General features: G+C 33.5%; 1 protein-coding gene across 1 annotated transcript in view; it reads right to left on the reverse strand.

Annotated features, from left to right (window-relative positions):
* Positions 1–9,851, reverse strand: part of LOC110636887 (SNF1-related protein kinase regulatory subunit beta-1) — a 30,808-nt gene extending 20,957 nt beyond the window's left edge. Inside the window, exons 1-3 of the mRNA XM_021786764.2 lie at positions 9,316–9,851; positions 8,836–9,014; positions 8,548–8,710 (exon numbers count right to left, since the gene is read on the reverse strand). Of these exons, the coding sequence (XP_021642456.2) occupies positions 8,548–8,710; positions 8,836–9,014; positions 9,316–9,543 (570 nt within the window). The 5' untranslated portion in view covers positions 9,544–9,851. The remainder of the gene's footprint in view (positions 1–8,547; positions 8,711–8,835; positions 9,015–9,315) is intronic.
* Positions 9,852–22,336: the final 12,485 nt, after the last annotated feature.

The raw sequence follows: 22,336 nt of genomic DNA on the forward strand, positions 1-22,336 counted from the left end.
CTGCAAGATGGGCTATATTTATTGAATGATTGTGTTGATCAGGCCATGTTGGGACAGTCTATGGGTGTTGAGAAAGAAATTATCCAGCGGCACAGGAGACTTGGACATCCTTCATTTACTGTTTTAGAGAAACTTTATCCTCTTTTGTTTAAGCAATGCAAAACTGAATTGTTAGTATGTGATGCTTGTAAGTTTGCCAAACTTACTAGACAATCTTATCCTGCAATAAATAATAAGGCTTCAATTCCTTTTATGACTATCCATTCTGATGTGTGGGGGCCTACTCAAACTGTGTCTTTATCAGGTTATAGATGGTTTATGACCTTTATTGATTGTTGCAGTAGGTTAACTTTGATATATCTGATGAAAGGGAAAAATGAAGTATTTTCATGTTTTTAGCAGTTTCACAAAATGATTAGCACCTAGTTTGATGCTCATGTTAAAATACTGAGAACTGATAATGGCACAGAGTATATGAATGGAGTTTTTCAGAAATATTTAAAGTCACATAGAATTTTGCATTAGACTAGTTGTGTTAACACCAGTGCTCAAAATGGAGTGTCTGAGAGAAAAAATAGACACTTACTTGAGGTTGCTAGGTCTTTTATGTTTACAATGAATATTCCCAAACCTTACTGGGGGGATGCTATTCTTTCTGCTGCATATCTTATTAATAGGATGTCACTCCGGACTTTAGAGTTTAAGAGTCATTTAGAGGTTTTGCAAGGTAAAAATTCATATACTGTTCCTCCAAAGGTCTTTGGTTGTGTTTGCTTTGTTCATCAGCCTAATAGGGGGAAGTTAGAACCTCGAGCCCTCAAATGTGTCTTTGTTGGTTATTCTAGTACTCAGAAGGGGTATAGGTGTTATCACCCTCCTACACGAAAATATTTTGTGAGTATGGATGTTACCTTTACGGAATCTGAATCTTATTTTCATCCACCTCTTCAGGGGGAGCATAGGAAGGAAGAAGAGGTGTCTTTCCCATCTTCTTTGTCTTCTCCCAACTCTCAACTTCAAAGGAAAAATCTAGGTTTAAAGCTTATACATAATAATGATACTCAGGGGGAGTCACCTAAATCTCGAGGGAGATTGAATAGGTTAGATTTGAGAATCTATACTCGGCGGAACAACACAGATATAGCCATCGAATAGGAGACTACTGATTAATCGGAATCTCTGGATTCAATTCTTGAACATCCTGAGGTATATGATGAGTCTCCTTGGGTTCCTGAAGAGTCTAATTTTAATTCTCAGTCTACTTTTCCTTCTTCTGATAATGATGTTGATATTCCTATTACTCTCAGAAAAGGTGTTAGAACCTGTACTAAACATCCCCTCTCTAACTTCATTTCCTATGATTCGTTGTCTCCATCCTATAGAGCATTTCTATTGTCTGTTTCCTCTGTTTCTATCCCACAGGATTGGAAGAAAGCATGTCTTGATCCAAAATGAAAGGCAGCCATGGTGGAGGAGATGAAAGCTCTGGCAAAGAATGAGACATGAGAACTTGTTACTCTTCCACTGGGAAAAAAACCAGTTGGATGCAAGTGGGTGTTCACTGTGAAACATAGAGCAGGTAGTGCAATTGAAAGGTACAAGGCTAGGCTGGTAGCAAAAGGCTTCACACAGACGTATGGGGTTGATTACTGGGAAACCTTTGCTCTTGTTGCTAAAATGAATACCATCAGAATTTTACCATCATGTGCAGTAAATCTTGAGTGAGATTTATAACAGTTTGATGTAAAAAATGCCTTTCTACATGGCGATTTGGAAGAAAAAGTGTATATGAAAATTCCTCCAGGATTTGAGAATGAGAAGAATAGAGAAAAAGTTTATTGATTGAAAAAAGCATTGTATGGCTTAAAACAGTCACCTAAGGCATGGTTTGACAGGTTCAGTAAGGCTATAGTTTCCTTTGGATACTGCCAAAGCAATGCTGATCACACCTTGTTTATAAAACACTATTAAGGGTAAGATCACTCTGCTTATTGTCTATGTGAACGATATTGTGGTAACTGGTGATGATAGGGAAGAAATGGCTCATCTAAAGGAGCGACTAGCACAGGAGTTTGAAATAAAAGATTTAGGAAAGCTAAAGTAATTTCTTGGAATAGAGGTTTTCAGATCAAATAAATGAATCTTTATTTCTCAAAGGAAGTACATACTGGATCTGTTGGAGGAAATAGGAATGCTAGGTTGTAAATCAGCAGAGTCTCCCATTGAGGCAAATCACAAATTGCAAGCTGGAGTTAGGGAATCAGTGGATATAGGGAGATATCAGAGGTTGGTTGGCAGACTGATTTATCTTTCGCATACCAGACCAGATATAGCATATGCAGTGGGTCTAGTGAGTCAGTATATGTATGATCCTCGTGAACCTCATTTGGAGGCTGTTTTCCGCATCTTGCGATACTTAAAATCTGCACCTGGGAAAGGACTTCTTTTCTCAAAGCATGGCCATCTTCAGATTAAGGCCTTTATACATGCAGATTAGGCTAGATCTCTTGATGATAGGAGATCGACATCTGGTTACTGTACTTTTGTTGGTGGTAATCTATTCACTTGGAGAAGTAAGAAGCAAAATGTGACAGCTAGATCTAGTGCGGAGGCTGAGTTTAGAGCAATGGCTCAAGGTATTTATGAACTATTGTGGTTACGAAAGTTGATGGAGGAATTAAAATTGCCGGAAGCTAGTGATTTGTCCTTGTTCTGTGATAACAAAGCTGCTATCAGTATAGTTCACAATCCAGTTCAGCATGATCGGACCAAGCATATAGAGATTGACAGACACTTCATAAAAGAAAAAGTTGTCAATGGTTCCTTAAGTATCTCTTACGTAGGGTTGAAAGACCAGTTAGCTAATGTGTTCACTAACAAATTAAGTTGTAAGGGGTTTCATACCGTAGTTTGCAAGTTGGGCATGTGCAACATACATGAACCAACTTGAAAGGGAGTGTTGGAATCCCTTAATTAGTGTAAATCCCTTAATTAGTGTAAATTAGCTATAAATTAGAATATAAGTAGGAATCATTGTATTTATTAGTTTCCTATTTAGTCCTAGCCTTTGTATATAAATTAGAATTCTTGTAAATCATTTTAGTATAAAGAAATATAAAAGAAATTCTCTAAATTCTCTGTCTTCTACACCTGCACCTAAAACCATTTCTAAGCTATGTAGTTTTCATGGATTGGCTACTTTTTATAGAAGGTTCATCAGGGGATTTAGTTCAATCATGGCTTCTATTACTGATTGTCTTAAGCAAGGCGAGTTTAATTGGACTAAAGCTGCTGCTAAAGCCTTTGATGAAATTAAGTTGAAAATAACTGAAGCACCTATTTTAGGGCATCCTAATTTTAATTACGTTTTTGAAGTTGCTTGTGATGCTTCAGGTGTTGGCATTGAAGGTGTCTTGAGTCAAGAAAGTCATCCTATAGCATTCTTTGGTGAAAAACTCAATGAGGCTAAACAAAGGTATTCCACTTATGATAGGGAGTTTTATGCTATAGTCCAGTCTCTTCATCATTGGCGATATTATTTATTGCCACAAGAGTTTGTTTTGTTTTCTGACCACCGAGCATTGAGGTATTTGAACTCACAAAAGAAATTCAATTCTAGACATGCAAGGTGGGTTGAGTTTCTTCATGAGTATTCCTTTGTTCTTAAACATCGTTCTAGTGTTGAGAATAAAACAGCTGATGCACTTAGTCGTATAGCAATTGTTCTTCATGAAATGAGTGCATATGTCATTGGATTTGAAAGAATGAAAGGTGATTATAAAACTTGTCCTAATTTTGGTCTTAGTTTTCAAGAGGTAAATATAGGTAATCGTCGTGATTTTGTTGATTTTGTTATTCATGATGGTTATTTATTTAAGGCCACTAAATTGCGCATTCCTTGTACCTCACTTGGAGAATTTTTAGTATGGGAATTGCATGCAGGTGGGCTGGCAGGACATCTTGGAAAAGATAAGACCATTGCTCTTGTTGAGGATAGGTTCTATTGGCCTTCATTGAAGAGAGATGTTGCTAGGATTGTCTTACAATGTTGCACTTGTCAGTTAGCTAAGGCTAGGAAATATAACACTAGTTTGTACATTCCTCTTCTTATTCCACATGCCCCTTGGAAAGATGTGAGTATGGAATTTGTTCTTGGGTTACCTAAAACAACTCGAAGGTGTAATTTTTAATAGTAGTGGATAGGTTTTAAAAAATGGCACATTTCATTCCATGTAAGAAGACATATGATGCTTCACATGTAGCTGCATTATTCTTTACAAAAGTTGTCAAATTGCATGGTTTACCTTCTTCTATAGTGTTTGATAGGGATATTAAGTTTGTTAGCTACTTTTGGAAGACACTTTGGATCTTGTGTGACACAACATTGAAATTTTTTTCAGCTTTTCACTCTCAAACAGATAGTCAAACTAAAGTTGTGAATCGTAGCTTGGGTAATTTGCTTAGGTACCTTGTAGGAGAGAAGCAAGGTAATTAGGATTTGGTTCTTTCTATTGCAGAGTTTGCCTCTAATAATTCAGTAAATCATTCCACAGGTAAAAGCCCTTTTGAAATTGTTCATGGCTATTCTACCCGTACCCCAGTTGACCTTGTTCTCCTTCCACCTGATATTCGTGTTTCCCAACCTGCTGAATCTTTTGCTCAACATATTCATGATTTGCATGCTGAGATTAGGCGAAAGATTGCTTTAAGTAATGAAAATTACAAACTTGCTGCTAATGTGCGTTGTAGGAATAAAGACTTCAATGTTGGTGATTATGCCATGGTTCGTATTCGCCCTCAAAGATTTCCTAAAAAATTCTCTAAAGAAACTTCATGCTCGAGCCATTGGCCCTTTCTCCATTTTGCAAAAACCTGGATCTAATACATATTTACTTGACTTGCCTAAAGATATGAATATTAGTCCTGTTTTCATTGTGGAGGACTTGTCACCTTATCGAGGCACTTTTGAGCCTCCTATTTTGCCTTCTAGTGTTTCTGCAGGTCAGCTTGTGCCAAAGTCGGCATTACTTCCTCAGCCTAGAGATATCATTGACATTGTGCTTGATGATGAGTTCGTTACTTCCTCACAAGGTGAATTTCATAGATTTCTTGTCAAGTGGCAAGGCCGTTCTGATTCTGATACTACTTGGATCACACGAGGAATTTTAGACCCTAGATCCTTCTCTCTTGGATGCTTATTTGCAAGTCAACTCTACGGAGTCGAGTACTTTTCAATCAAGGGGAATGATGCAGAATATATTCCTAAAGATTTTAGGAGTACCTATTTTAGGAAAAACTATAGAAAATAAGAATTTTATAGATTTTATGATTGTGTATCCTAAATAGATTAAGTTCCTAATTAAATTGAGATTCTTCAATTGATAATTATGATTGAATTAGGGTTTAGGGTTCTAAAATCCTAATGTGTTGGGATTCCTAATCTTATAAATGAGACCTAAGTTTTTCATTATTAGCAATTTTGTGATAACAAATTTTATGAAATCAATAAAATTTGAGAATTAGTTCTCTTTTCTTCAAGGATTGGTCCTTGATTTCTCCCGGTTCTTTATTTTTCTTCCCTTTGTTCTACATCAGAAGATCTTGGATGATCATAATTTGGTTACACCACTAAACTCTCTGATAGAGGAGGAGACACGTGCTATCAGATCAGTAGTGGGTTAATGCTATACAAGGGAATGAAGAGGCATGAAGGGGCATGATTCATTTCTGCTAATTTTGATTTTCCAGGTTAGAGCTTGGAGGAAATGTAGCAGATAGCTCTCCTGGGGAAGGGATTTACTTATTGATTTTCTTTAGTCTCTTGCATTTAGAACAGAATTGCTCTGTAATTGAGATGGATTGTTATCTTCACTTATTTCTATTATAAGAATCATATTTCCTTCTCCAATTTCATTGTCGTCTTCTTCTTCTTCTTCTTCTTCTTCTTTTCTTTCCATTAATTAACAGAAAAGGATTCCTTACTCTATCAATTGGTCCAACCAGCTGCTTGAATGACAAATACTCACATGGAATCTCGGGTGGAATCGGTAGAAAGGAATCTAGCACTTATTGATGATGGGTAGCCAAAATTTGTCTGGGGAATGAACAACTCCAGAATAAATTAACTGCTATTGAAGGATTACTGACTACCATGGCCAGAGGGAAAGCAGTAGTGATGAAGGTGAAACAACAGCTCACTTCACAACTGAAAGGGATCACCATGCTGAGCAGGCCATTACTCGTCCACAACTTTGTTACTAACCAATATTGCAGCCAAGATTCACCTGCTCCTCGGAACCGCATTGAAAAGTGAAAATGGTATGTCCACTACATATTATTAAAAAGAGCCTTAGTCAAAATTTTAAACATAGTAGTGACCAGATTAAGAGGCTAAAGTCCTTAATTGTGAAGGCACCATCCCTGGACACAAGAGTGACGAGGCATTCAAACTCTTTCCACCACTTCATTGGTATAAAACTCCAAAAAAAACTCTCCTTGACAATTCTCCAAGTTGGGAACAAAGCCATAAAAATTCCGTATGGACAAAGAGCCTCATCTTTCTGCATCTCAAAAACTAGTTCCAGACTTCATCCACAAGGGTCTTTTGACTCACATAGCTCTATAATTATAATTAAGCAATGCAAACATTCAATTATGGATCTAAATGCAGCCACCTTCAAGTAAAGAACCTTATAAAGATGGGCAACGTAGTCCACAACATAAGTACGATTCTGTTCTTCCTCTACTTCTAATCCCATAAAAGAACTCTGTATTAAACTCTCCACATTCTCATCTTTTTCTTCTAGCTGGTTTCTTATTTCAAAGAACCTCATCATGAAAAGAAAAAGAAAAAGAAAAAGAAAAAGAAAAAGAAAAAGAAAAAGAGAAGAGTATCATAGTTTTCACTGAAGATGAGGGGGAAAAATTTTTTTTCTGACATCAACAAAACTATTTTGAAAACAAGGAACAAAATGTGCAGCTCCAAATTGATTTTATGCTCCTCGCTTCATAAAGCCACCAATTGCTGCTGATAATTCTGTGTAATTATAACCTCAAATTCTGACAATTTTAATTTCTCATGATGTATAGACTGTTCACAAGATATTTGTTGCTACCAATCTCATGATAATGCTAGAATTTAAATAGAAAAGAAAAGAAAAGAAAAGTAGAAAGACAATACTTGTATTTTGTTTGCTTAAAAAAGAGAAAAAGGAAGAAAAAAGACATAGCAGCAACTATTGAGTTGCTTCAATCTGGTGAAAAATTACTATTTTCTGCAACTCCAACAGGAAGTTGCTGAATCATCCAAGTAGCTAAATAGAGTTTACCTAAAACTTTGCTCACCAAAAACTTGAAAAGCTAGCTTTTCATGCCAATACTTCTGATAAACAGTTTGATTCTGAAATTAATGCCAAGGGATGGAAATTGGCAATGATATTGGATCATCTAAGCTTGGATAACAACCTAAAAAGTGTTGCTGTGGATTGTGCCTCCTAAATATGTACAACAGTTGTCACAATTGCCCTTCTAGCTACACAAGCAACTCTAGTCCATGCACATCCACTTCGAACTACCAATGCACTGTTGGCCCCACATGCACCTGCTGAATTTTATTCTCCTAAGCCTGTTTATGGAATAAAAATTGCTTTGCCTAAATTTAACAGAGATGGTGATCCACAACAATAACATGATTGGTAGAATCATATATGGAGCATCTTGGATACCGTAGTGTGAGGAATAAACATAAAGCGAGTAAGAAAGTTACTTGTTCGAAAGGTTATGCCTACACTTGGTTTGCAATCTTGCTCAGCAATGCCACATTCCTACACAATTGCCTATTACTAGTTTGGCATTCTTGAGAAATTGATGGATAAAAAAATCATTCTCATTCAGTAGTATGAAAGGGAATTGTACTGCCAATTTGTATCCTCTTGCTCAAGATGACAAGGATGTTGATACTTAGATGAGGTAGAAGCTTGTGCAAGGGAAAGGAGAAGAAAGATATATGAAGGATTCAATAAAGACGGCATTTTAACCAACCACTGCACCAACCAATCCTTCCTAGCATAACGAGTTTCAGGGCACTGAGTGTTATAATTGAGGAGAGAAACTAGAATTTTCCCTAATAAACATAATATCGTTGTTGTCCTTTTAAAAAAAATTAAAAAAAAAAACCAACAACAACTAGAAAGGGAGACAATCTGATAGCAATGATGAGGAAATTCTCAATTTTGTTGGCCTCTCAGGATTTAATTAAGACAAGGGACAAGAACATATGTGTGTGTGTGTGTGTGTGTGTGAGAGAGAGAGAGAGAGAGAGAGAGAGAGAGAGAGAGAGAGACAGACAGAGACATCTGAATGCATGTGCAATCACGTGTAGCTACATGTGAAACAAAAATGCGTCAAATTCATTAGTACTTGATATCTGCAATTAGTTTCCAAGTTATAATTCAGGACTACCAGAATCTCAATAGACGAGACAAAGTTCAGTAGTAAAAAAAAAGTATCCAATTTCACAGGCGCAAGCACGGGGCTACAGATACTTACATTAACATCAAGAAGATTATAAAAACGGCCCATCCCATCAGACACACAAGGAAGATCTGGATTATATCTCCATTCCCCATCTACAATAAACTTATAATGGTATATACCTGATCGAAGGACCAGCAGAATAGAATGATCGTTACCAGATCTTTGCATTCGCTTCCTGCAACCAGATCGTAATCTGTTTATAATTTTTTTTTTCTCTCTCTCTCAGAAACAATTATAATTTCTAATATGTACTATGCATTAGCCACTCCAACATTTTATGATAAATAAGGACTGGTTTACCTTGACATCCAGTTATCCCAAGATCCTTCAAGGAATACTTCATTACCACCATAGTTCCAGGAGATAATGGTTGGGATTCCTTGCTCAGGAGGATGATCAACAACTCCAGGAGATTCATTTCGCCACATTTGATTTAAAAAAGGCAGGCCATCAGACCTCTGAAAGGAAGCTATAGGAATCTGCAAATGCACAAAACAGGAAAAAAAAAACATATCATCTAAAAGAAGCCTACAATCTACGATGGATTGAGTTTATAAACATTGAGGGGATTTAGAAACTGAAATAGCTCTTATATCAGAAGTTTTCAGCTTATGCAATTTAGTCAATAGTCAATTATTAGTAAACTAAGCCTATATTTCAAAGGGTTGATTCCAAAAAAATCAGAAAATTATGTCACGACTTAAAATGCAAAATTAATTTAGTTTGTTCCCATTTTTTAATCATATCATTTATTAAAACAAGCAGCAACCAAAAGAAAACCTGAGAAGCGAACAAAAGAGGGGAAGCGGAACGAGCAGGGCTGCGAGACGGTGTCGTATTAATGTAATTATTATTGTTATTATCGTTGCTAGCATTAGCCATAGGAACCGAAGAAGCAACCGCAGCTGCACGATACGAATAGGCGGTTTGGATGGGCGTTGATTGACCGTTGGATCCGTCTTCATCTGGCCCTTTTACTCCCTCTTCTCTACCGTTTACATTTCCCATCTATCCTCTCCTTCCCTAATCTAACTTTCCGGTCACTATAATCTACACGACGGAAGCCCGTTTCTTACCTGTCTGGCGGTTGTCCAGAATGGTGCAAGGTATGATGGGTTTAAGATATGGATGCTTATGAGAAACTTGCTACTATGGGTTTATTTTATTTATTTTATTTTTATTAGTATTATTTTTTTCTGTTGGCGCCAATGATAAAAAGAAGGCGGCTTCTTGGTGAAAGAAAAATATATACGGAGAGTCAGAGAATGTTCTGATCCAAAACTTTCTCATTTGCAGGAAGAGAAAGAAAAAAAAAAAAAAAGAAGGATAACAACAGAGGAATTAGTAGCACGAGAAGCAGAAGCAAAAAGTAGCCTTTAAAGTATGAGGTAATAATCTTTAAAGTATTTCGGATTTAGCAAGTCTTTTAAATTGAATTATAATTCATCTCTAATTTCATTTTTTTATATTCTTAATCATACAGCTAATAATAATTTATTAATTTACTGTAGATGCAACAAATACTTATTGATATATTGAAAATTAGATATGAACTTTGTGCACTAAAAGATATATGCAATTGTGGCTGAGTTTATATACAAATTATAATTTAATATTTTTTATTTATTTTTAAAGTAAAAGGTTTATTTAATTTATTTTTAAAATTTAAAAAATTTAATTTATTTTTTTTTAAGTTAAAAAGTTTAATTAGACCATAAAATAATTTAAAATTTTATTTGACTGCTTAACATAACCTTAAGAGTTAAAATAGACTTTTTTGCCGGCATAAAAACAATCTTAAGCTTTGTTTTTGTGAGCCTTCTTGTCTAAAGGGGTCAACTTATGTGGATTTGGTATATAATGGTGTACCAATTTTTATGATTTTCATTTAAGTTTTATTGGTTATAGGTTAAAAATTATATAAATTGATGCATTTCGGTTTTGAAAATTATTAAACTAATGCAACGCAAACTGATGCTTATTAAAGACAATAAAAAAAGGGACCATAAATACTCTTGTAAGTAAATATTTTATATGGTGTATGAAGTACTTTGTATAGAGTTGTTATCGAAAAGTCTAATTTAAAATTGAATGTGTTAAATTATATTTTTTTTATTAATAAATGTCAATAATTTTAATTATTCAATTTAATGCATGCATGAGTAAAGTTGAGTTAAAAAACTTTAAAAAGTGTTGCTTGAATCTAAAGAATTAAAAAAAACTCAAATTATTAAACCAAATCCAATTTGAATCCAATCCGTTTTATTATTAAAATCGAAGATATTAGTTTTGTAATTTCTTTTGTTAGTTTTAGTTCCAATGCTTTTCAAACTGACTTAGTCAGTTTAGTTTGAATAAATATGTTGAATCCAATTAAGCCAACCTATGTACAACTCTACCGTTATGAATTTAAGATCTTCATATTTTAAAAGGGAAAAACCTCAATTTTGCCGTCAATTTTTAGCTCATATTTGAAATAAGTCTATTTTTTTTTTTATAAAATTAGTTTAAGTCTTTCATTGAGTTTAAATTAGCCTTTTTAAAAAAAAACAAATTAAAATATTAATTTTTATATTTTAAATATTAAAAAATATTTACAAATTTAATTGAAATAAAAAACTGAAAGAATAAGAAAAGGAAAGAACATCAACTTATACAAACCCAAGATTCCTCAACCAAAATAAAATAAAAACCCAAAATCAAAATCACTCCAAATTCCACAATATAAAAATTGAGAACAAATTGCAAGAAGTCAAATACTTGATTGTAAGAAAAAATCCCCTGATTCCTAGCGCATAAATATCTCATATTTATAATAAAGTTTTTGGAACTTATTCCAAAAACATGTTATTTTAGTTGAGAATGTAGTTAAACACTTTAAACAAAGTTTTGGAAACTAACAGATCTAATCAAAGTATCAAAATATGGATCAGAAAAACAGAATAGGGGAGTTTCATATTACATGGCCTGTGTAGTTTGTTACACGCCCTTTGTAGCATTACATGACCTTAGATCATATAACTCTCAGTTCTTTCCATTTTCACTCTTTTTGGCATTACACTGCTTGTGTAACTTTTACACCACTTATGTAACTACTTAGAATATCATTACATAACTTATGTAACGTTTACACATCTTATGTAACGATAAGCCTATCATTACATGGCTCATGTAATTGGATTGTGCAAGTGCAAAACAGGAAAAATAAGATTTTAATTCTTGAAACCTAGAATTTCTTAGGTCTTAACCTACAAACATCATGTAACAAAACTTGTAATGGCGAAATAGGATGACTCTGATACCAATTGAAGGAGTGGAAGTGGTGGGGGTTGGATAATTAGGCAATTTTAATATTAATTAACCTAGGTGGCATGGATCACATTCAACCATTTTATATTTCTATGTTAACAATTAACATGCCTAACATATGGTTAAAACCCTGTAACCCTAATTGGCATTTAAACCTAATTTTCTATTAAGAAACTTAAAATTAAGAACAACCCTAAACTACTTAACAAAGAGTTTAGGGATTTCTTTCCCGATGGGGTGCAGAATTAAATTCTACCCTCTGGGAAGCTAAATCTCCGAGTGTAAATCTCTAGTCCATCCACACAAACTATGTGATCGAGATTGCCCAACCTTTGAACCGCAAAACCTTTTTGTGTCTCTCATTTGGTTAGCCACTAAAAACACAAGAAGAAAAAAGGTCCAACTCTTGAGTAATAATATGGGTAGGTAGAAAAACAATTTCTCAACCTTTCAATCTCAAGGTGACAACTTCTAATACCCTTGAGATTAGAAGAAGCAAGGAAGAAGAAAGTTGTTAAAAGTAAAATCTGATAAAGGATAGATTTGTTGGGTATCCTAAAAGAAGTTTAGGATATTATTTCCATCTTCCTGCTAAATAAAAAGTTGTTATAAGTGAAGTCATTGTTCTTGAGAAAATAGTGTAACACCACGAACCTCTGACCTATAAATAGTACTATTTTTTGTCTGTGACTAGTACTATTCAAAGACAACTTGAGAACCAAAAATAAAAGGAAAAATTAATTGAGATAGACACAATAAAAATTTAAGTGAACAAAAAATCTAAGGACTCATTGGGTATTATGAAGAAGATGGATTATGATCCAATAAGGAGCATTTTGGTTAATTCACTTCAAGAGTTGATTTTTGACCAAAGTGTCAATTAAATTAAATGAAAATAAAATATTAAATTATGAAAAAATATTGAGGAAAAGTTCAAATATAAAGGTGAAAAAAAAAGAAAAGAAAAGAAAGGAAAATTTCAAATTTAAATTACAATTATGACATAAGTAATGACATGATTAAAATTAGGGATTAAATAAAAATTAAATTAGAGATAAATATATAAAGGAGACAATTACACTAAAAATCAAAAAGGCATTCTTCCCTTTCTCTCTCCCATTGTGCCGCCCCCATAGTTCCCTCTCTCCCTCCATTCTTCATCCTTCCAAGCTCTTAATTCCTTCAAATTTCTTCCTACTTTCCATAACCCACTATAAGAAAACTTGAAATTTTAGCCTTGGCTGAAAGATTTGAGTAAGAAGAACAAGAAATTGGGAGAAATTAGGAGTTAAGAAAAATCATCAAGTAAGGTGAGCTCTCTTCTATGCTTAATTAATTAAGTATGCTTTGAATCAAATTTGGGTGTAATGAATTTACATAAGGAAGCATGAAAAAAATGCATGAATCTTAAAAGCGAAATTTGTGGCCAACTTGGGGAAAACCTAGGGTTTGATGTGTTTTAACTTAATTTATAATGGATTCGAGTTTGATTGAAGTAGTATACATGATTGGGGTAGGGGAATTACATGAGATTTGCATAAATTGGAAAATTGAAAATTAGGGTTCATGGGAAATTGGGGCTTTTATTGTATGAAGTGTAATTAGTGTTTATAATAGCAATTTGTGATCATTTGAAGTTCTTTGAGTGTGAAGTGACATTTATATAATGAATGGAAGTAATGAAATTGTATGGATTGGGGAAATTGCAAACTAGGGATTTGAAAAATTAGGAGTTTTGTGCTAGGAAGTGCCATTGATGTGTTTAATATTAACTTATGGTCATTTGAGGTGAATTAAATGTGATTTGAGGTTGGTTAGTAGAAGTAATTGAAGAAATGAAAATTGAACCTTAGGCAGAATTTCTGCACACTGAGTCCAGTGTGCTTGGCAACTCATAAGTTGAGCTACACAACTCCAATTAGTGTGAAACTAATTGAAATAAAACTTAAGACATAGCGCTAGAATTTTCATGAAGATACGCTGCCCAGAAAATGACCATAAACTGCCCTAAATAAACCTTGAAACTGGAAGTGAGATTCTGAATCTGCAGAATTTGAACCACGTGAACAGTAAAATTTGCATAGTTATAACTCTCTCTAGAAAACTCCAATTTAGGTGATTCTTGAACCGATGGAAACCTAAAACATAGTAAAACATTTCATATGAAGAACCTAAGGCCAAATTAAGAACTTAACCCAATCAAATTGCTAAGAAATTTGAGTCACCAAATCTGCCAAAATCTAGAAATCTATAAATTGACCATATGAACAGTAAAATTTGCATAGTCATAACTCTCTCTAGAAAACTCTAATTTAGGTGATTCTTGAACTGATGGAAACCTAAAACTATGATACCTCTTACCCGTCTACAGTGTAGCCGAGTAAAGCGTGCCACATTCGGTGTTGGAGCACCCTATCTTATCTTGTCCTGTCCATTATTAATTTTATACTTTATTGAAAACATGTAGTAAAAATTTTTTTTTTATCACAAATCATTTCTGTGAATACCCAGGCAGAGCCTTCTTTGTTTTATTAGCATCTGGCGGGTTCTACTATTCACCTGTTAAAAATAATTTCATATCTATCTCATGTTTATATATACATCATGTCATATCATATCATTTCTACTTATACAATTCCAAGGAAATATATTTTTCAATCATTCATTCATATGAAAATTTATATACAAAAAGTTACAAGCTTTATTTACACTCTCAAATATGTTATTACAACTTATTTACATCACAAACTATAATTACATAATGTGTAACGGTCGGGCTCTAACCACTAGAGGAATTGTCCGCTTTGGCCATAAGTCTCACGGTTTTGTCCCATAGGTGGAATGGAGAACTTCCCAGAATGTCACCCATCTTAAGATTTTTCTCAAGCGAGCACGCTTAACCCTGGAGTTCTTCCAACTCTCCAGGCCATTCCACCAAAAGGCGCCTCTAGTGATTAGTTCCCTCATTTTATATATCATTACTTTTTGAACCCAAGACCATCTCCGTGTTTTGCAGATGTGGGATTTGCCTAAGGGACTTTTAAAGCTATGAATACAGGCATAAAGCTTTTCGCAGTACTACTAAAATAATACCCTATTGGCATGCCAAACTATTCAATCTGACACACATGTCTAGGCAATACAAGGGCACGTAATATTATTAAATATTAATATATTGTGTTTTATGACTTCATTATTTCATAATAATTTTCAATTATAATATATATATTCATTTGATCATATATATAATCACAATTCACATCAATTATCCTTTAATATTATTTGTAATGTAAACTATGAATTGTATGTTGAAATATAGATTATGGAAATGTAATTAATTTGTAGATCATATAAATTATGAAATTATGTAATTATTTTGTAAATTATGTAAATTAAGGAAATTTGAAAATTTTGCTTATGTAATTTGAGAATGTTTACATATGAAATTGAGATATATGAATGAGATGTGAATTATGAGATGGTTATGAGAATAATTGATGAGATTTTTATTGTAAAATATTATTGAAATTTTCAAACAGGTGAATAGTAAAATACGTCAAATGATAATAAAATAGGAGAAACTTCGTTAGTTTCTCCGTCGAAAAATAATCGATATTAAATATAACGAGAACAAAATTTTTAAAGAAATAAAGTAAGATAAGTTAGGGTGCTCCGACACCAAATGTAGCACACCTCGCTCAGTTACACTATAGCCGGGTGAGGGGTGTTACATAATATTTATATACAATGAACCAAATTACCAGTCTACACATAGACCCTACCAAAATAAATGCAGACTGATGAGGTGACTGTTTACAATCAGATCTGGTCTACTCTCTGTATGAGCACTATGGCTGCGGCTGCGGCTGCTGGGTCTGGTCTCCAGTACCTACGTGATGGAAAAATCAACGCGCTAAGCGAATTGCTTAGTGGTGCATAATTTAAAATAAAAATAACTAAATAATTAATATAACAATTCTAGGTGAAATTTCATAACTTCTAAGTCCTTACAGATTTTATTTGACTTTGGGATCAATTTATTTATCAGGATCTTATCTGTACATTTATTTCATTTTCAGTCTCTTTAAAATCATATCAGTCCCAAGTAACCTATAACAGACTATAAAGGCTGGATACATGGGAGTATACTGGTTAAACAACCATATGTCTATCTTGTATATAACTGTCATGTCAGGCACAAGGCTAGCGGGCAAGCTTTCAAAGCCAGTAATGAAATTAGGCTCAATGGCCAACGGGCAGGCATATAGCCTGTAGAACAATCATATCAGACATATTTTGTCGATCAATAATCATTCATGTAGGCAGTACTGCTATCCGTGATTCCTAATTGGTATACCAATCGATTCAAACTATATACATAAGCTTAGATTTACTTTGAGTAATTAAACATTATTAGTTTCTCATTAGAAATTTCATATCACTTTGTAGTGGAAAAGTGGATCCCACATACCTATTTCATGTAATTCAGTGTTTAGTAACATGTTAGGGTTACCAGAAAATAATTTGTTTACGAACCTTTGTTTAGGTTTAGTTTTAATGTCTTAACTTTACCTATCAATTTGCTCATTTTGTGGCCACTGTTTTGCCATACCTCCTTCATGGAAGTTGTTCCTCTATGTCTTGTCTTGTTTTCCCTTTTTGATTCATGTCATTTAGATTTATAGAACTCAAGTTATGGTTAAATAACCATAACTGGTTCGATTCCAATTTCTGGTTCCTTAACTAGGCAGTTTTGGTATCATATTTTACCAATTTATTTGAACAAGTTATAGCAACATTTAGGCCTAGTGTTCTTCATAGGATTTATTGCCCTATGTCTTGTAGTCACTCAGAATTTTTAGTTGCAATATTTCAAGTTTTGTAGAACCACTTATAACCTAATAACTGGCCTGGACTATTCTGGAGTCAATGGTCACTTATGTAATTTCCAGAATTGGTATGCTGATTTGACCTAGTTAATTGACCTAGTTCCCTTGATTTTTGGGTTTTGATCAAAATACCAATATTGTAGGTTTATGTCTTATTGAAATTTTGGCACCGGTCTCAGGGCATTTGGATTTCTGTGGACCAAGTTATGGTCTTTTTGCCAAAACTGGTCAAGTAGCCTTTGTCTAGCAATTTTGGACAGTTTTTGTACTAGACAGTTTTGGTAACCCAACTTGGGCAAGCAATTTGGTTGGGTTAATGACATTTCTGGACTTTGTGTTCTTCACAAAAGTTGTAGCCCTATGTCTAAGCTTTCCAATGGTATAAATTTCAGATCATTTGGATCTGTCTGAAGTGAGTTATGACCAAATGAATATACACTATTCATTTGGTCATTTTCTGGGTTCACTATTTGGTAATCCGGATTAGGGCAGAATTTATGTCACTTTTTGGACAGAATTTGAGCATGGTTTCTTCATGAAAAATGATGCATTTTAGGTCTAGCTTTACCTCCAATTGGCCTCATACCAATTGGAGCCACACAATTTCGGTTAGGACTCAAAACACATACTGATTTCAACAATTTCCTAACCTGCAAAGAAATTACACTCCCAAATTGCATTCCTCCAACTCCCTTACTTCAAATAGCATTCATGGTACTTCTAATATCATCAATTCATTTCAATATAATCACATTCTAGCAATTACATCAAGTCTCCAATATGTAGTTTAAAACCCTAATTCAATTATCAATCACAATATATACATTCAATAAATTTTCTAGTATAAGTAACTTCATCAATCAACATATAGCCCACATATACCTATTCATCAACACCATTAATCAACATTTACATATATGAAATTATCAATCTCTTAAGTTCCTCAAGGCTGTTGAATTGAACAATTACACAAAGTCTTCAATTATTTGTTCAAGCCCTAATTTAAAATTTCCAATTTTCAAACATATTCATATAATATCACTTCCATTGCATTTAGATGCATCAACTAACATCACTAACCATCATTCTAGTTAAGAATTCATCAAACTCTCAAGAGTACTAAGGCTGCCAAAATTTAACACTTCTCATAACCTATCATTTCTTTTGATTTCATGCATAATTCACTTCATCTTAACCTCAATTCAATTTTTAATGAAGCAAGGAAGAGGATAAAAGCACTTACCTTTAGATGATCACTTCTCAACCTTGTGAAAACTTTACCAAATCTTTTTTTTCTTGCTGCTTATGGTCTTCCCAAGATGTGAGGACAAACTTTAGTGAAGTGAACTTATGATTTTAGGTTAAAAATAAGAGAGATTTTAAGCTTGCATGAAAACATCCATGGAGGAATTGAGAGAGAACCATTCAGCCATGAGAGAGATGAGTTGAAGAAGATGAAGTGAAGTGGTAGAATTTGTCTTCTAATGCCCTTATATACCCCCACTAAGATTTAATTAATTATTATTATAATTCAAGTTTTCATATTTGTAATAATTCCCTTTAATTTCCTTTAATTTCATTACACATGTAGTTTCATATTTTTATGGGATTTTCAAAATTTTAATATCACTTATTTTAATGGACATTTAGGTCAAAAGTCAACTCTAAGTGCCAAATGACCAAAATGCCCCTCTTCAGATTATAGTCACACTTTTTTGGTAATACCGATTAAATCCCTAATCCGATGGTTCCTTTAATTTCATTTTCATCTATACCGATTAACTAAATTTTCTTTGATATTTTTAATGTCATTTGTACCTCAGTAAATCTTTAATTAAGTCCCGAAAATTATTTTCTAAGGTTCCTCGCGGGTCTGGGGTTGTTAACTGTCCATGCAGTGACTTTCTGGTACGGTCACCCATCGCTGGAACCACGGCTCATTTAACCTAGTTACATTTCATTTCTTGTATTTTTTCTTAATTTTTCTTGTATTTTCTTATCATTTATTCCATCATTTTATATCTCCTCACTATCATTTAAGTGTAGTTCCAGACATCCTAGCTGTCCGGACAGACATTAATCGTCAGAACAGTATAACGTACGAATTACCTACAGTGAGGGCATTACAAAACATAGTAGAACATTTCATATGAAGAACTTAAGGCCAAATTATGAACTTAACCCAATCAAATTGCTAAGTAAAGTTGAGTTACCAAATCTACCAAAATCTAGAAATCTGCAAATTGACCATATGAACAGTAAAATTTGCATAGTTATAACTCTCTCTAAAAAACTCTAATTTAGGTGATTTTTGAACCGATGAAAACCTAAAACATAGTAGAACATTTCATATGAAGAACTTATGACCAAATTATGAACTTAACCCAACTAAATTGCTAAGCAAAGTTGGTTCAACAAATCTGCTAGAACTTGGAACCTGCAGAAATTAGGCACATGAATAGTAAACTTTGAATTGTCATAACTCATTTTAGAAAACTTTAAATCAAGTAATTATTGAACCGATGGAAACCTAAAACATAGTAGAACATTTCATATGAAGAACTTAAGGCCAAATAATGGACTTAACTCAATCAAATTGCTGCGCAAAGTTAAGTCACTAAATCTGCCAGAATCTGTCCATGTGAATAGTAAAATTAATTTGACTATAAATTGGGCTACACAACTCCAAATGAGGTTATTCAAAAAGGAAAATAAAGATGAGACCTAGAGGGACAATTTTCATGAAGAACACCTCATCAAATTATGATTGGAACTAGGTAAAAATTTGGTTCAAAGATTAGGGCACCAAGCTGTCCAAAATTCAAAACTCTTTAAGATTTACAAAGCTAACTTAGGGTGCATTAGACATTCATGTAATGAGTACTTGGTAGCAATTGAGATGAGTATTGATGTATTCTATTTATGTATTTTCATTAGAAAAAAAGGTTGGGATGGACAAGGAGAAGTAAGTAAAGATAAACGAGTTCATTGAAGGTTTGTGCACAACTAACCTTTTTCTTTGTTTTTAAACTTGTAAATTGTTTGGAATGATTTCATTTGAACGAGTTTGCTTTGAACGAGTTTACTTTGAATGAAATATAGTTTTTCTCTTGTATTTGAGAAATTTAGGTGTTGCCACCTCTATATGGATTTTATGATAAATTGAATGTGTTTATTAGTTTGCAAATGTGATTGTTGAGTGGGAAACTTTTGAAAATTGTTTTGAAATCATAGTTAGCATGACAGTTCCTTTCGGATCTTCCCAGTAGTAATGGCTACTTGGGGTTTGATATTTGATTATGATTATGTCCCCCATTAATAACGGTTAGTGTGGTGAGACTAAATGAGTACTCATTAGCTAGCTAGCTCTTCCCTCATTAATAATGGTTAGTGAGGTTGAGATTGCTTTGTCATAGTGTACAACACGGCATTGATCTTGAAATTTTGTGTAATGGTCTAAACTGTGAGTTAATGTTGGCAACACTTATGCTTTGTGAATGGTGATTTGTAAAGTATGATTCCTCATTCAAAATGTGGTTTCAATAAATGATTCTTATGGACTCAGAAAGTTATGTAATGCTATCATGATTATGCAAATATATGATTTCTTGTATTTTGACAAGTTGTATTTCACCTTAAGTTTTAAAGTTATTAGTTGTGCACCACTGAGTGTTATACTCAGCGATAGCTTATTTATGCTGTCACAGGTAAGGGAAAGGAGAAGGCTACCGAGTGAGAGACTTGGAAGCAGTATTTTGTATTGGCTGTGGGTAATATAGTAGGTATACCCCTGTAATTTCCTTTTGATATATTTTATAACTATATGTATGGATGTACGGACATTGAGCAGTTTGTATTAAAAATCATTACATTGTTATAGCATTTTGAGTTATACATATTTACACTTCATTTTGAGACTTATGAAAAATGTACCTTTTATAATATTAAGTTTATTTCCTCAAATGAATGTCTACTTGAAATATAATAGAATTTATTATGCTTGTGAAATGGGTAGGAGCAAAATCTTTTACTTGGTTTACTATGATTTCAACAGGTTATATAATTGGGTTTTGCTAAAGTTTTAACTATCCCCATGCAGTTTCCGCAAAAGAATTGATAAGATAAAAAGCTATGTTTTGTTTAAAATTCCTTGTAGCATATTTAATAGGTTATCGATAGGTGTAGCTCGGTAATTCATTAGGTATGCTACGGGAACATGTCATGCCTTACAAGGGATAAGGTGTGACAAAGAGTTTCTATAAAAAAATTACAAAGTAAGGAAGATGAAAATAGACAAAGAGTCATCAATCAACAAATTAAATAGATGTAAATCCTTCTAGTAATGAGCTTATACCTATTAGTAATATCACCATAACATTAACTTGTAGTTAATCTATGTCTCATTTATTGGAGTGATATAGAACTCTACATAAGAATGTACAAAAGTTATTCATTCATGTAGACATTAGTCATAGAGTTGATCATACATTTAACAGAGAAATTATATTGGATATAGATTTTCATTAATGGTAATAGCCATTAGATCCAAAATGGATTCAATCATTAAGAATTATTCTATGTTTTTGTAAACCTTACTATAGGTATGGTACCTAGTAGAAGTTGAAAAGGCTTTTCAAGAGATAAAAAGGTTATAATGAATAGGTAGAGACCTATAAGGAAAGGCTAATTATGAAAAGAGTTTTACTTAAGGAAAGGGATTGACTATGAGGAAATATCCTTACCTATGGCTGTGCTTGAATTCATTTAGATTTTAATAGCAATATATTTACACTATGATTGTGAGTTTTGGCAACTAGCTATCAAGACTAACTTCCTTAATGGAAAAATGAAGGAAGACACAATCTTAAAAAGCCTCTATTTGTTTTCATGGACTAATATAAGATACTAATAAAAGTGGAATGGTGAGTCTCATACCATCTGATATTAGGATGTAAGGATAATTATAGTGGGCACTTATAAGCTAAGTAGGCCAAACCAGTGATGTATGGATAACATATACATGGAGTTTACTCTTATCAATATATTGTCATATAGATCATAATAGTACACACAGTCCCTTGATCTGAAATGACACGGTTATTTTGTATATAGGTAGTTTAAGTCTGATAACACTTACATACTTGTACTAAGTATGAGTATACGAGCGTGTGTTAACTCCAACTAATTGCATATGGAGATAGGTGTTCAGTCAAGGTGGGATTTGTTACCATAAGTAAATAAGAATAAAGTCCTATGCTATCTAAATTGTTCTTGATAAAGAAAGCCCTGGATAGGACAATTTGACTTATCAGAAAAGTGTTTCTAGTGGTAAGTCTTGTTAATAAAAAAATTAGAATTTAGATGAGGATATATGATCGAAAGCAATTAGAGTTTGGCATATATCGTGGCCCTAACTAGGATTGGGACTTTGTAATAAAGAGACTTTAGTCCATGGTACGTATTATTAAGGTTCTAAGGAATGGGATGAATTTTATTTATCACTGATTAGGTAGTCATACCACACTATGCTAGGTGTTAATCATGATTTATAAAAACCAAGAGTAGAAAGGGAATTTTACTCTATGTATGGAAAGAGTTCCAAT

The sequence above is a fragment of the Hevea brasiliensis genome, chromosome 2, assembly GCF_030052815.1.
Source record: "Hevea brasiliensis isolate MT/VB/25A 57/8 chromosome 2, ASM3005281v1, whole genome shotgun sequence".
NCBI lineage: Eukaryota > Viridiplantae > Streptophyta > Magnoliopsida > Malpighiales > Euphorbiaceae > Hevea > Hevea brasiliensis.